Source organism: Telmatherina bonti (assembly GCF_933228915.1).
Source record: "Telmatherina bonti genome assembly, chromosome: 3".
In the NCBI taxonomy this organism is placed as follows: Eukaryota; Metazoa; Chordata; class Actinopteri; order Atheriniformes; family Telmatherinidae; genus Telmatherina; species Telmatherina bonti.
The window spans coordinates 6,091,307-6,106,381 of record NC_136621.1 but is presented as its reverse complement, the minus strand read 5'-3'; the positions used below and the strand labels follow the sequence as shown (position 1 = coordinate 6,106,381).

The following is a 15,075-nucleotide window of genomic DNA, read 5'->3' as shown; positions in this document are numbered from 1 at the left end:
TTTGATGTCTTTTTGATAAAAAATAAATTAATTTAAATGCTTTCTCCCATTGACTCTGAACCTTCAAATAATCTAAATAACTACAGTGGGATGTGACTGCAAAAGAACAAGACAAAAGTTTATTACAATTTATAACTGTAAAAAATAAACAGATCTAACAGCAGCAACAGTGTGTGTGTATAAACACACCACAGAGCAAAGCCCATGATCCACAAACAAGACACACAACTATCTGCAAAGGATGTGAAGTCAGAAGGTCAATAATTCCTGTTGTCCATGTTTTATTTTGCTGCTGACTTCATTTCATTTGTCACCTTTTTGGTTCATTACAGTTATGGAAAGGATTATAAGCTGCAGTAAGGGGGAATGAGGGGGCAGATTTTGTGACCTCAGTATGAGCTCTGCTTTTTGGAAACCTTGACTGTGACCTTCAGCTTTTACTGGAGCAGATCAGTCTAGTGTGGAGTTGTTGGGATGGGAATCTGCTTCAAATCCAGGAACATGATGTTCGGCAGGAAAATTTGGAATACTTCTTCTGGGTTGGGATGAGGTCCTGTTTCAAGTGTGGAGCTTCAAGTGACTCTGAGTTTTGTTTGTGACAGAGGAGGAACTGAGCAGGAGGTTGACAGTTAAAATAATGCTGCATCTGCTTTGTACTTGTCATTGTAGGTCTGACAACATCCTGATTCAGAGGGAGGATTGATGTTAGATTCTGGACCTGATGAAGGAAACAGCAAATCATCATAAAGTAAAGCAGTTTATTAGACACAACGTTACTTGGATACTGCATCTGAGTCTTGTGTACTAAAAGTCAACTCATTACGTAATGATGTCATTTGATATGATCAAGATATTTTATGACGTATCATAGCTCCTCTGTGAGTTTCACCCTGATACCACACACATACACACACACACACACACACAATACTTGCACGTATACAGAGGTTATCACACTTTTTTCCTTTGTGTGAGGCTGAATTTCTGGGTCCTCCCAGTTATCCGTTACAACATCCTTTACCAAACCTAGTGAGGGAACTGTCTGGGAACTGAGGACACAAACTGTTCCAAGAGTTCTTCCTTGTTCTTGCTTGATTTGCAACTTCAGCTGCTCAACAGGGTGTCTGTCTTGTGTGCTTCATAATGTGCCGAACGTTTTCAGTAGGAGACAGGTCTGGACTGCAGGCAGGCCCGTGTAGTACCTGCACTCTTTTACTGCCACACTGTTGTAACACATTCAAAATGTGGCTTGGCATTGTGTTGCTGAAATTAGCAATAATGGTACATAGATGTGTAGTTACTTACTCTAGCTCACACCCATACTATGACAGATGCTGAACAAAAGAAAAGCAAAAAAAAACAAACAACAAAAACAATAATCTTTACACAGGTCTGCTGAAACTTTCATCTGTTTTAAATCAAGGTTAAAAACTTTATTTGCTGCCTTTTATTAAAATAACCGTTAATTCCAAACCCAGTCATTTTATATGAAGCATTTCCCTTCTCTTCTCTATTTTTCTCTGAAACTGTTTGTTTCTCGTTGCACCCCTCTGTAATGTTTTTATGTTTTATGCTAAACAAATTGAGCTGACTAAGGAAGCCCATTCCCGCCACTAGAAATAAAAGAATCTTACAAACAATCGCATGAGATTGTAAAAAAAAAAAAAATTATTTCAAGTGGCGGGAATGGGCTTCCATAGCTGTCTTCTAGTGCATGAAACGCGGTGGCTCCATTCTGTGCCGTGATTGGCTGTTGTAGGACCTACCCTGGTGTTACGAGCCTTCTCATTGGCTGCCAGAGTGACGCCTCTTCCGTGCTCCAGCTGAACCAGCTGGGTGAAGGTGAACCTGAGTCTCCCTGGCTGTTTCTGGACGTGTCTGCACCTCCTCCTGCTCCAAACCGAGACCACCTGCTCTGTCCTCAGCCATGTCTTTGTTCAGCGAGGTCCCCCAAGCCCCGCCTGTGGCCGTCTTCAAGCTGACCGCGGACTTCAGAGAGGACAGCCACCCGCAGAAAGTCAACCTGGGAGTTGGAGGTGAACAGCTGGTCGCTGGCGGCTAATGCTGGAGCTAACATGCTGATCGCTGCCTGCATGGTTCATCATGTTTCCCCCGACATGACCTTCACTGCTAGTCACTACCAGCCGACTCTGGAGGAAACTAGCCGGTTGTTTTAGTTATGCAACTCTTCTGTAGCACGTCTGTTAATGTCGACCTTAGTCTGACTGAACTTCCCTCATCTGCTCATGTTACCCATCAAGTCTTTCCCAGTTAGAGACTGGAGCTAGTCTTTCCCAGTTAGAGACTGGAGCTAGTCTTTCCCAGTTAGAGACTGGAGCTAGTCTTTCCCAGTTAGAGACTGGAGCTAGTCTTTCCCAGTTAGAGACTGGAGCTAGTCTTTCCCAGTTAGAGACTGGAGCTAGTCTTTCCCAGTTAGAGACTGGAGCTAGTCTTTCCCAGTTAGAGACTGGAGCTAGTCTTTCCCAGTTGGAGACTGGAGCTAGTCTTTCCCAGTTGGAGACCGGAGCTAGTCTTTCCCAGTTGGAGACTGGAGCTAGTCTTTCCCAGTTGGAGACTGGAGCTAGTCTTTCCCAGTTGGAGACTGGAGCTAGTCTTTCCCAGTTGGAGACTGGAGCTAGTCTTTCCCAGTTGGAGACTGGAGCTAGTCTTTCCCAGTTAGAGACTGGAGCTAGTCTTTCCCAGTTGGAGACCGGAGCTAGTCTTTCACAGTTGGAGACCGGAGCTAGTCTTTCACAGTTGGAGACTGGAGCTAGTCTTTCCCAGTTGGAGACCGGAGCTAGTCTTTCCCAGTTGGAGACCGGAGCTAGTCTTTCCCAGTTGGAGACTGGAGCTAGTCTTTCCCAGTTGGAGACTGGAGCTAGTCTTTCCCAGTTGGAGACTGGAGCTAGTCTTTCCCAGTTGGAGACTGGAGCTAGTCTTTCCCAGTTGGAGACTGGAGCTAGTCTTTCCCAGTTGGAGACCGGAGCTAGTCTTTCCCAGTTAGAGACCGGAGCTAGTCTTTCCCAGTTAGAGACTGGAGCTAGTCTTTCCCAGTTGGAGACCGGAGCTAGTCTTTCCCAGTTGGAGACCGGAGCTAGTCTTTCCCAGTTGGAGACCGGAGCTAGTCTTTCCCAGTTGGAGACTGGAGCTAGTCTTTCCCAGTTGGAGACTGGAGCTAGTCTTTCCCAGTTAGAGACTGGAGCTAGTCTTTCCCAGTTGGAGACCGGAGCTAGTCTTTCCCAGTTGGAGACCGGAGCTAGTCTTTCCCAGTTGGAGACCGGAGCTAGTCTTTCCCAGTTGGAGACCGGAGCTAGTCTTTCCCAGTTGGAGACTGGAGCTAGTCTTTCCCAGTTAGAGACTGGAGCTAGTCTTTCCCAGTTAGAGACTGGAGCTAGTCTTTCCCAGTTGGAGACCGGAGCTAGTCTTTCCCAGTTGGAGACCGGAGCTAGTCTTTCCCAGTTGGAGACCGGAGCTAGTCTTTCCCAGTTGGAGACCGGAGCTAGTCTTTCCCAGTTGGAGACCGGAGCTAGTCTTTCCCAGTTGGAGACCGGAGCTAGTCTTTCCCAGTTGGAGACCGGAGCTAGTCTTTCCCAGTTGGAGACCGGAGCTAGTCTTTCCCAGTTGGAGACCGGAGCTAGTCTTTCCCAGTTGGAGACCGGAGCTAGTCTTTCCCAGTTGGAGACTGGAGCTAGTCTTTCCCAGTTAGAGACTGGAGCTAGTCTTTCCCAGTTGGAGACCGGAGCTAGTCTTTCCCAGTTGGAGACCGGAGCTAGTCTTTCCCAGTTGGAGACCGGAGCTAGTCTTTCCCAGTTGGAGACCGGAGCTAGTCTTTCCCAGTTGGAGACCGGAGCTAGTCTTTCCCAGTTGGAGACCGGAGCTAGTCTTTCCCAGTTGGAGACCGGAGCTAGTCTTTCCCAGTTGGAGACCGGAGCTAGTCTTTCCCAGTTGGAGACTGGAGCTAGTCTTTCCCAGTTGGAGACCGGAGCTAGTCTTTCCCAGTTGGAGACCGGAGCTAGTCTTTCCCAGTTGGAGACCGGAGCTAGTCTTTCCCAGTTGGAGACCGGAGCTAGTCTTTCCCAGTTGGAGACTGGAGCTAGTCTTTCCCAGTTGGAGACTGGAGCTAGTCTTTCCCAGTTGGAGACTGGAGCTAGTCTTTCCCATTTGGAGACCGGAGCTAGTCTTTCCCAGTTGGAGACTGGAGCTAGTCTTTCCCAGTTAGATACTGGGGCATGACATGACGGTTCATATGGTTAGAAAGCGTTTCTCTCTTGCTCCACTATCTGTGTCCTTGAACGCATCACTCCCCAGTGACTTGTGTCCCTTCAGCAGGAACTGAAAGTTTGGATGTTTAGACGTGTGTTTTGGTAGCAACAGTAAGAATATCTCACATGTCAGAGGCTAAAACACGTTGTACTGATAGCAAGCTGTAGAGACAGCAGAACTAGTTCTGCCAGACTGACTGAATACAGATCATCACAACTTTAAGGCAACATAAACCTCTGTGTGTGTGTGTGTGTGTGTGTGTGTGTGTGTGTGTGTGTGTGTGTGTGTGTGTGTGTGTGTGTGTGTGTGTGTGTGAGCCTAAACTTAACTTTAACTCTGTGTGTGTGTGTGTGTGTGTGTGTGTGTGTGTGTGTGTGTGTGTGAGCCTAAACTTAACTTTAACTCTGTGTGTGTGTGTGTGTGTGTGTGTGTGTGTGTGTGAGAGCCTAAACTTAACTTTAACTCTGTGTGTGTGTGAGCCTAAACATAACTTACTGATAAGTGTTTTTACTCAACGGTCAGGACTCCTACATTTCTAGTCCACAGCTTCATCTTGTTACAACCACATGTGTGTAGTAAATTATTTGTATTTAATGGGTTGTCATGGGAAAAGAGGAAAAATAGCATTTTGTAACTCTGGGATCAGCAGACAGTTTTTTTAGAAACTGTATTTAGGTTCAGGAAACAGCAGCTGGTGTGTTTTTGCAGAAACAGATTTCACAGTGACAACTTTCTCCAAGCTGAGTTGGTTAAATACGGCTCTTTCTGACCTTTTGAAGTCTTAAATAATTTTATCCTTCTGCCATTGGCCTTTTGATCCTGATATTTGATGCTGACTTCAGTGTGAAGTAGCTTGAGTTCTTCAGATATGTGAACGCTCAGTTTAGTTTAGTCTCTGTGACCCGCAGACGGTGTGAAAGCGAAATATATGTGGTTATAGTTGCACTCCTGTCTGTAGTGTGTATTTCTCAAAGGACTCATGATTTTTCAAAGACAACGTGGAAAGGAAAGATGGCGAAATGGGTTGTCTCCTCAAAGTATAAACAAAACAGGATAATAGTCATGCTGACATATTACGCCATCTGAGCTGCTCTGATTTTCACATGTTTCTGCATTAAAAGACCAAAGCTTGAACTGTGACGAATGAGCTTCGCTTTCGGTGACCTACAGAAGTCTTCCTGGCATTTGTATCCCGTCCAGCAGGTTTACAGTTCAGCCAGAAAATGCTGACAGAAAGGAACATAAATAACGGTCCTCTGTTGCCAGAATGAAGCCAAGAAGATGTCTTTGATGCAGGGTGGTATCTGTCTGTCTGTCAAAGAGCAAAATGCAGCTGACAAAAAGGTGCAAATAATTGTGTGTTTTGTTCCAATATTTTGTCTCCTAAGAAGTCAAGATGTGAGAGAATAATGTGCAGATGAGAAAAGTCTTGATCTGTGTTATTTCTACAAACTTCTGGTTTCTTCTGGCTGGTCTGTATGCTGCTGTATCTACTAATATATTCATTTTAGCTTCATAATCTGATAACTGAGGATGACGACGTCATGGCTGCAGCTGACTGGGGTTAAAAAACTTGAGTTAATACACACATTTTTACATGAAAAAAACATGGAGGTGGAAAATTGCTTGAAGTTTTAAGGATTTTTAAAAGTTTCTTTTAAGGATTTAACGTCTGATTGTGCTTCGTTGTAACATCAGTCGACGTTTCTTGCTTTTTGTCCACTCCAGCGTACCGTACTGATGACTGCCAACCTTGGGTGCTGCCAGTGGTCAAGAAGGTGGAGCGGCTCATTGTGGAGGATGAAAGCCTGAACCACGAGTATCTACCCATCCTCGGCCTGCCCGAGTTCCGCTCTGCCGCCTCCAAGGTCGCTCTGGGAGACGACAGCGCGGCCATCAAGCAGAACAGGGTGACGTCTGGACTCCGTTTTCTTTCTCTGTCAGACCCACGATGAGGCCAGTTGGGCTTTTGTCGTCTTTTGTCCTCCATGTTGCTTAGCAACACCTCCGTCTTCTTATTTCAGGTTGGAGGAGTTCAGGCTCTGGGAGGGACCGGTGCGCTGAGGATTGGGGCAGAGTTCCTGAGGCGGTGGTACAACGGCGTCAACAACACCGCCACGCCTGTCTACGTGTCAGCACCCACATGGGGTCTGTGCACAGCTGTGGAATAGGAAGGAGAGGATAGAGACAAATAAAACTTAACACTTTTTTCCTCTTTTATCTATTTGTTTTTTTTAACTTAGAAAATCATAACGGCGTGTTTGCTGACGCTGGATTCAAGGACATCCGTCCGTATCACTACTGGGATGCTGCTAAAAGGGGCCTGGACCTCACCGGCTTCCTGGACGACCTGGAGGTGAGGATGGAAGGACGCTGATATTCGTCACAGAACGTTTAAGATGTGAAGAAGTTTTCTGAGCTGACGTCTGAGGACATGATGGCATGAAGCGAATGTTAAAACCGCATGGCCTTGAAGCAACGTTGCTTCACCTTTATCAGCTCTCTGACGCTAAGCTCCTATAAACCAGAAGAAAGGAATGAAAAAGATTAAAAAGACATGAGGAGTTTGGTGATGGTCGTGTCTGCCGTTAACAGAAAGCTCCTGAACACTCCATCTTCATCCTCCATGCCTGTGCACACAATCCCACCGGGACCGACCCCACCCAGGAGGAGTGGAAGACCATCGCAGAGGTCATGAAGGTAGAAGGATGTTGTTGTTTTCAGATCATAACGTGTTGATTTTATCTTTTTTATGTGTATATTATGGAGAACTAGTTTTCTGAAATGTTCTGTGTGTTTCTGTTCTCCAGAGGAGGAAGCTGTTTGCGTTCTTTGACTCCGCCTACCAGGGATTCGCCTCTGGCAGCCTGGATAAAGACGCCTGGGCCATCCGCTTCTTCGTCTCCGAGGGCTTCGAGCTCTTCGTTGCTCAGTCTTTTTCCAAAAACTTCGGCCTGTACAGTGAGGACGGACGACTCATTTTTGTGTTGTTTTCTGTGATTTTAAATCTGCCACGTGCGCGCGCCTCACTCTGTTTTCATGTGATCAGATGAGAGGGTGGGGAACCTGACGGTGGTTGCCATGGACACAGAGAACCTGACCTGCATCCTGTCCCAGATGGAGAAGATTGTGAGGACCACCTGGTCCAACCCTCCATCCCAGGGAGCGCGAATCGTCAGCAAGACCCTCAACTGCCCTGAGTTGTTTGCAGAGTGGTCCGTTGCAAACACGACCTCATGATACGCAGCTCTCTTCTTCCATCTGATGCGTAACGTTCACCGTCTTTCCCCCCCCTCTGAAGGAAAGAGAACGTGAAGACCATGGCAGACCGAGTCCTGTTGATGAGGGACCAGCTAAAGACCAAGCTGGAAGCCCTGGGAACCCCGGGGACCTGGGACCACATCACGCAGCAGATCGGGATGTTCAGCTTCACCGGCCTGAACCGTAAGCTGAAAGCACACACTTCCACACAGAAACATCAACTTGAGCAGATTAGCAAACATCTGGAGGATATTTGGGTTTTATTAGAACCAGAAGATTTCATAGCTTGAAGGATTAAAACCATCTTCACAGTTAAACTGATCCGACGTGAGCAACAGCCTGATTGGCATCGCTCCGACTGGCTCAAATTCGCTTCAGCTGCAGCGAATCTCTCTGGACACTCGGCGTTTCCTTTCCTTCCCACCTGGTGGCGTGGCGTGGTGGGATGTGGCGTGGCGGGGCGGGGCGTGGTGGGATGTGGCGGGGCGGGGCGTGGCGTGGTGGGATGTGGCGGGGCGTAGCGTGGTGGGATGTGGCGGGGCGGGGCGTGGTGGGATGTGGCGTGGCGTGGTGGGATGTGGCGTAGCGTGGTGGGATGTGGCGTGGCGGGGCGGGGCGTGGTGGGATGTGGCGTAGCGTGGCGGGGCGTGGTGGGATGTGGCGTAGCGTGGTGGGATGTGGCGTAGCGTGGCGGGGCGTGGTGGGATGTGGCGGGGCGTGGTGGGATGTGGCGTAGCGTGGTGGGATGTGGCGTAGCGTGGTGGGATGTGGCGTAGCGTGGCGGGGCGTGGTGGGATGTGGCGGGGCGTGGTGGGATGTGGCGTAGCGTGGTGGGATGTGGCGTAGCGTGGTGGGATGTGTCGTGGCGTGGCGTAGCGTGGTGGGATGTGGCGTGGCGTGGCGTGGCGTAGCGTGGTGGGATGTGGCGTGGCGGGGCGTAGCGTGGTGGGATGTGGCGTGGCGGGGCGGGGCGTGGTGGGATGTGGCGTGGCGGGGCGGGGCGTGGTGGGATGTGGCGTGGTGGGATGTGGCGTGGTGGGATGTGTCGTGGCGTGGTGGGATGTGGCGTAGCGTGGTGGGATGTGTCGTGGCGTGGCGTAGCGTGGTGGGATGTGGCGTGGTGGGATGTGGCGTGGCGTGGTGGGATGTGGCGTGGCGGGGCGGGGCGTGGTGGGATGTGGCGTGGTGGGATGTGGCGTAGCGGGGCGGGGCGTGGTGGGATGTGGCGTAGCGTGGTGGGATGTGGCGTAGCGTGGCGGGGCGTGGTGGGATGTGGCGTGGCGGGGCGGGGCGTGGTGGGATGTGGCGTGGCGGGGCGTGGTGGGATGTGGCGTGGCGTGGCGGGGCGTGGTGGGATGTGGCGTGGCGGGGCGGGGCGTGGTGGGATGTGGCGGGGCGTGGTGGGATGTGGCGTGGCGGGGCGGGGCGTGGTGGGATGTGGCGTGGTGGGATGTGGCGTGGCGGGGCGGGGCGGGGCGTGGTGGGATGTGGCGGGGCGTGGTGGGATGTGGCGTGGCGGGGCGGGGCGTGGTGGGATGTGGCGGGGCGGGATGTGGCGGGATGTGGCGGGGCGGGATGTGGCGTGGCGGGATGTGGCGTGGCGGGATGTGGCGGGGCGTGGTGGGATGTGGCGTGGCGGGATGTGGCGTGGCGGGATGTGGCGGGGCGTGGCGGGATGTGGCGGGGCGGGATGTGGCGTGGTGGGATGTGGCGGGGCGTGGTGGGATGTGGCGGGGCGTGGTGGGATGTGGCGTGGCGTGGCGGGGCGGGGCGTGATTGTGACATGGCTGGTATGCAGCGTGGGCTGTTTTCCCGTTTACTGATGAGGCACGGCACTTCACATCCAAAACATAATGAAGCAGACGTTGATCCTGAATCCTGCGTGTGATTTTGTGTTTTAAACCGGGAGCCGTATTTATCAGGCATCTTCGTGACTTTTTACTCCAAAGCGCCTAGAATTTGTGGAACTTAGTCTGACTCCTAAACTTAAGAAGAAAAGTTATTGTGGAAAGTTCTCAAACCAGAGAATTATTTTTACTCTCAAGTCAACCCCTAAGAGAAGATGAGTTGTAATGAATACAACCCCAGAATTAAAAGTCGACTGTACGTTTCAGTGCCTCTGCAGTCTAACAGATGATCAGTGAACGAGCTTCACGCTTCGGTAACGAGACGATCAGGCAGGCTGGAGATCTGCTGCCCACCCAGACGTAAACCTGGCATGAAACTCGGCAGCATCCTCCGTCCTCTGAACCCAGACCTCTGTTCGGTTCTGCATTTATTCGTTTCTTCCTCTGAAAGTCTGAGAAAAGCTTTAGAGTCGGTGGATGCTCCTCTGTTCACCGTGTTGTGTGTTTACAGCCAAACAGGTGGAGTTCATGATCAAGGAGAAGCACGTGTACCTGATGGCGAGCGGCCGCATCAACATGTGCGGTCTGACCACCAAGAACATCGACTACATCGCCCAGTCCATCCACGAGGCTGTCACCAAGGTCCAGTAAAGTCTGTCTGTGTCCACGCATCATCTCAGCGCCCCACCCACCCTCACCTTCGCTCTTCTGTCAGTGGTTTACCTCATGAACCAATAGGAGGACACGTAAACCTTTTGGGAGCTGCAGGGGATGAATATAAAGTTTTCTGGTGTCAAAGGTTCGCGTGAATTTTGTTTTGTGTTTATTTAAAGTATGATCTAACGGTTAAAGTGGAGTCAGGAAGCGGTCCGACTGCTTCCTGCTTCTGCTCTCAGCTGGAAAAATGTAAAAGACACATTTTCCTGTTTTCTGCCTCTTTAAAATGTAAAAATATTTAAGTGCTTTTAATCTGTTTTTGGTTTATTTATGCAAACTGCTCATGAAGTCGTCGAAGAAGACTGTAAACGCACATTTAGATGGTTATCCTCCCTGGCGGAAACGTGCATGTGCCTGATGTTGCCAGTGTTATGTTCCGGTGCCACCGGCTGTCAGCCTCCCACGTACACGCCCACCTCGTGCCGTTTCAAATAAACTTAAACCACATGAACCCATACGTCTCTTACTTACGTTTCTTATTCAAGGTCCTTTAATTTCACCCCTCATTTGTTAGTTTCCCAAATATGAATCTTTTTGAATGTGTTGGTGGACGTGTTGGAAAGTGAAAGATGTTTACTCCACACCAGTCTCTTCTAGGTGGTCAATCTGAACGCATTTCTTCCTAAATGACTGGAGTTTAAGCCCAAGTCCAGAGCTTAATCACATATGATCAGCATGTTTAAATGTCCATGTGGTGATGTGTGTATCAGAGCAGGATCAGAAGTACACGCTGGAATCCAAATGGGCTCTTTTACTCTTCACAGTTTTATATTTAGATTTCATTCTGTCATCAGCTCCACCTTTTCACTGCTCTGATCAGCCAATCACATGGCAGCAAGTCAAGTCATGGAGACGTGGCGAAGATAACGATGAGGAAGAAAGGGGGATTAAGTGACCGAACGCAGGAGGGTTTTTTGGTTTGGTCCAGGAACAGGAGCAGTTTTCTGGTCTTCCTGTCAGAGGTCAGACTGGTTGGAGATGGCGGAAAGACAACTGGAAGTCCAGTCAGCACTGGTTCCATCCTGCAGAACATCATCTGAACACGTCCAGCCTGGAAGCAGATGGTCTCCAGCAGCAGAAGACCACAGCGGGTTCCCTCCTGTCAGTAAGAACAGGAAACTGAGGCTACAATTCACACAGACTCACCAGAACTGGACAATAGAAGATGGAGAAACGTTGCTGGTCTGATGAGTCTCCAGTTCAGCTCCACATTCACATGGTAGGATCAGAATCTGCTGGAAACATCATGACAACATGGATCCATCCTGCCGTCAGGATCAACGCTACTGCTGCTGGAACGGTGGGGGGAGGTTTTCTGGTCCCACTTTGGTCCCCTTAGTACCACCATGACCTGGTTTAACCTCCACAGCCTCCCTGAGTCCTGCTGCTGACCATGTCCATCCCTTTCTGAGCACAGTGTAGCATCTTCTGATGGAAACTTCCAGCAGGATGATGCACCATGTCACAAAGCTCACATCATCTCCATGACGATGAGTTCCCTGTCCTCCAACGGCCTCCACAGTCACCAGATCTACGTCCAGCAGAGCAGCTTTGGGACGAGGTGGAATGGCAGGTTGTCATGGTGATGAGGTGGAACTGTGTGATGCTTCATGTCGATACGGAGGAATATTTCCAACACCTGGTTGAATCTATGACAGTGGTTTGTGGTTCCCGACCTATTCTCTGTGAGAAGCCCCCCCCCCCCCCAGCGTTGGTTAAGTAACATTTAAGTTTAATGTAAGTTACGTTTTAACATGAGACCCCGTATTTTACAGCAGCGTCGAGGTTCTTCCATTGAACTGGAGAGTTTTTAGAGTTTCTGCTGGAATTCTTTGCAGGCTGTCGGAATAACCTCCAGAGCTGCTGTTTGGATGCAAACTGCCTCCAACTCTCATAGATCTTGTGCTTGAAGATGTTCCAAAGGTTTTCTGAAGGGTTGAGGTCAGGAGAGGAGAGGATGGGGCCACACCAGGAGTTTCTCCCCTTTAAGCCCTCAGCAGCCAGGTTGCTGTGGACTGAAAGGTTTTCCTTGCAGCGTGAGACAGTGCATCGTCATGCATGAAGATTGTTGTTTCAGGAAGCATGGTTCTACTTTCTGTACCATGGACAAACAGAGTCAGAAACACCACGTACTTCTCAGGAGGTTATTTTCACACTTTCAGGGACCAGCCAACCCTCTCGCCATGACTCTGGCCCAGAACATGACTTCATCATCTCCTTGCTGGCACATAGTGGCCAGAATCTGCCAACCTTCCACTGCTCCAGCCATGTGGATCGTCCAGGGTTGCTCGGCCTTCATCGCTGAGCAAGGCTGAAAAGGAGTCTTCATGTATTTCTGGCCCCGCTGCAGCTGTTTCTGCTTGTGAGCGCTGTTCAGGGGTGGTGGTGGCCCAATACAAGCTGCCTACATCATCAGTCCTACACCTTGATGTTTGCAGGACTCCAGAAGCACCAGCAGCTTCCAAGACCCGCCTGCTGCTTTCTGATGGCATTTTAGCAGCTGCCTTCTTCATGCGACGTGTTTTCTGGCAGAAACCTTCATTACACCGAATCCGCCACAAATCTCTAAATGGTACGACAATCACCTCTAAGTTTTCAGGAGATTTCCAAGGGTTTTCAGACCTTGTCTGATGGACTCAACTATTTCACACTTAGCAGCCCCAGAGAGGTCCTTTAACTTTCCCATACTGCTCGGGACGGATGGTCTGCTTAGTGATGTGGGATGTCCTCTTTCAGCTGACTTCACCTGGCAAAATAATCCTCGTCGGTGTCTGAGATAAACTTCAGTGAATCCAAAGAGCCATGAGACACACACACATAACATCCATGAGTTTAATTAGAAAACAAAACTCTCTGACACTTAAATACAACTTGCATAACACCTTGGAGCTGGGTGTACACCCCACCGACCAGAGCTGACCGGACACACAAGCTGTGGCCTACCAACTAGCTTTTAACTTTTCGACTACAGGTATGTTTTAAAATATTTTCATGAGCCCCACTTCATTTTGATTTTTGATTACATTTTGATGATTCTTCAAGCTCTCAAAACTGTTTCCATGTCAACAAAACCTCCAAAATAAAAAAAAAAAAAACTCAAGCAGAAACACCTGAACTGAATTCTGTAACATGAAGAATGAGAGCAGTTCTGAAGGAAACTGGTGGAGCAGGTTATGTGGCAGATACATGTAAGAAAAGGTGTAAAGAAGTGTGTAAAATTGATTATCGTGATGGTTAAGTGTCTGTTTGAAGGATCAGATTGCAGCTGGGTTCATTTGGATCATTTTTAAACTTTCCAATGTAAAATCAGTGTGTAAAAACATCAGACTTTCAGAGTTTAGCATTTATATTTTTGTAGTATTTTGATGCAAAATACTCTCACAGAGTTGTATTTGACTTTACAAGGATTAAGTTCACGTGATTCCAGGGACGGCGTCCACATGTCTCTGCTGGTCCGTCCAGCGCAGGACACAATGGACGCGCTGGATCACAGGGACAGATGCTGATTGGCTGCAGCTCTGATGCAGCAGTGACTCAGCAGGTCTCACGTGTCCACGCAGCAGGGATGCTTCTCCTCCTCCCCCCCGCTCTGGTCCAGCAGCGAATGAGAGAGCAGAAGGCCTGTCCAGTCTGATCCTTGCATGTGATTAATCGTCAACATCCGCTGCCAGTACTATCTTTCATTTGATGAATGTCATCCAATGTGAGTGGAAACTGTTTCCCAGTTAACTTTTCTGTATTAAAAGATGGGAAAGCCATAAAAACTATCACATGTTTCAAACATCCAGAGAAAACTCTTCCTTTGGAGCAGCTGAAACACCAACATTAAAAACTCGCTGGAAAGGCAGCATCTTTATATCCCGACATAAAATCCAGACCTTTAAGAGGATTTCCAGTTCAATCCCAGCCATCCTCGTGCTCAGGGCTGCAGTTGGTGGTGCCTGACCCCATCCTGCCCCTGCAGCACGATGCACACACAGAACTGGAAACGCCTACATTCGTTGATTCTGGGCTCGTTTCTGAAAGTAATCAAATGAATCAGTTCAGCAGCTGAGCGGCTGCGAGTCGATCAATAACCTGTTCAGTTGCACAATACCATGTTTCCTGATGGTCATAAGCAAATGCTAAAAGTTATGATCGCTTACATGACTGTATGGTGGAAATGTGGGTTGCATTCAGGAGGGTCAATGTCTGGTGGAAACATCCTACTGACCAGTTTAGTGGAAATTATGAAATAAAACCAGAGAAAATGTTGTTCATGTTTCTATAAACCAGTTCATTAAAATACTGTTGTGGTTCGGAAACCAGCAGACTGGATCAAACCTTCTCTTGATTCAGTTCAACATTCTGAGCCGCACAAGGAGACCGTAGAGAGGAAAACTTCTGTCAGAACCAGAACCAGGAAGGAAAACCTCCATCAGAACCAGAACCAGGAAGGAAAACCTCCAACAGAACCAGAACAAGGAAGGAAAACCTCCATCAGAACCAGAACCAGGAAGGAAAACCTCCATCAGAACCAGAACCAAGACAGAAAACCTCCATCAGAACCAGAACCAAGACAGAAAACCTCCAACAGAACAGGAACCAAGACAGAAAACCTCCAACAGAACAGGAACCAGGACAGAAAACCTCCAACAGAACAGGAACCAAGACAGAAAACCTCAATCAGAACCAGAACCAAGACAGAAAACCTCCAACAGAACAGGAACCAAGACAGAAAACCTCCAACAGAACAGGAACCAAGACAGAAAACCTCCAACAGAACAGGAACCAGGACAGAAAACCTCCAACAGAACAGGAACCAAGACAGAAAACCTCCAACAGAACAGGAACCAAGACAGAAAACCTCCAACAGAACAGGAACCAGGAAGGAAAACCTCCATCAGAACCAGAACCAGGAAGGAAAACCTCCATCAGAACCAGAACAAGGAAGGAAAACCTCCATCAGAACCAGAGCCAGGAGGGACTTATTGTTTAAATACGTTGG

General features: G+C 48.9%; 1 protein-coding gene across 1 annotated transcript; it reads left to right on the top strand.

Annotated features, from left to right (window-relative positions):
* Window positions 1–1,806: 1,806 nt before the first annotated feature.
* LOC306772175 (aspartate aminotransferase, cytoplasmic-like) lies at window positions 1,807–10,543 on the top strand. The gene is made up of 9 exons (XM_079261589.1): window positions 1,807–2,036; window positions 5,992–6,173; window positions 6,288–6,411; window positions 6,507–6,619; window positions 6,859–6,963; window positions 7,074–7,224; window positions 7,313–7,478; window positions 7,565–7,707; window positions 9,883–10,543. The coding sequence occupies exons 1-9, from the start codon at window positions 1,928–1,930 to the stop codon at window positions 10,020–10,022; spliced, it is 1,233 nt and encodes a 410-aa protein (XP_079117715.1). The 5' UTR covers window positions 1,807–1,927; the 3' UTR covers window positions 10,023–10,543.
* The last annotated feature ends 4,532 nt before the right edge of the window (window positions 10,544–15,075 follow it).

Bases quoted from the DNA above. Each gene is read 5' to 3' on its own strand.
- LOC306772175 (XM_079261589.1), top strand. From the start codon at position 1,928: ATGTCTTTGTTCAGCGAGGTCCCCCAAGCCCCGCCTGTGGCCGTCTTC. The intron at 6,412-6,506 runs GTCTGTGCACAG...TTTTTAACTTAG, and splicing joins CGTGTCAGCACCCACATGGG to AAAATCATAACGGCGTGTTT. The intron at 7,708-9,882 runs GTAAGCTGAAAG...GTGTGTTTACAG, and splicing joins CAGCTTCACCGGCCTGAACC to CCAAACAGGTGGAGTTCATG.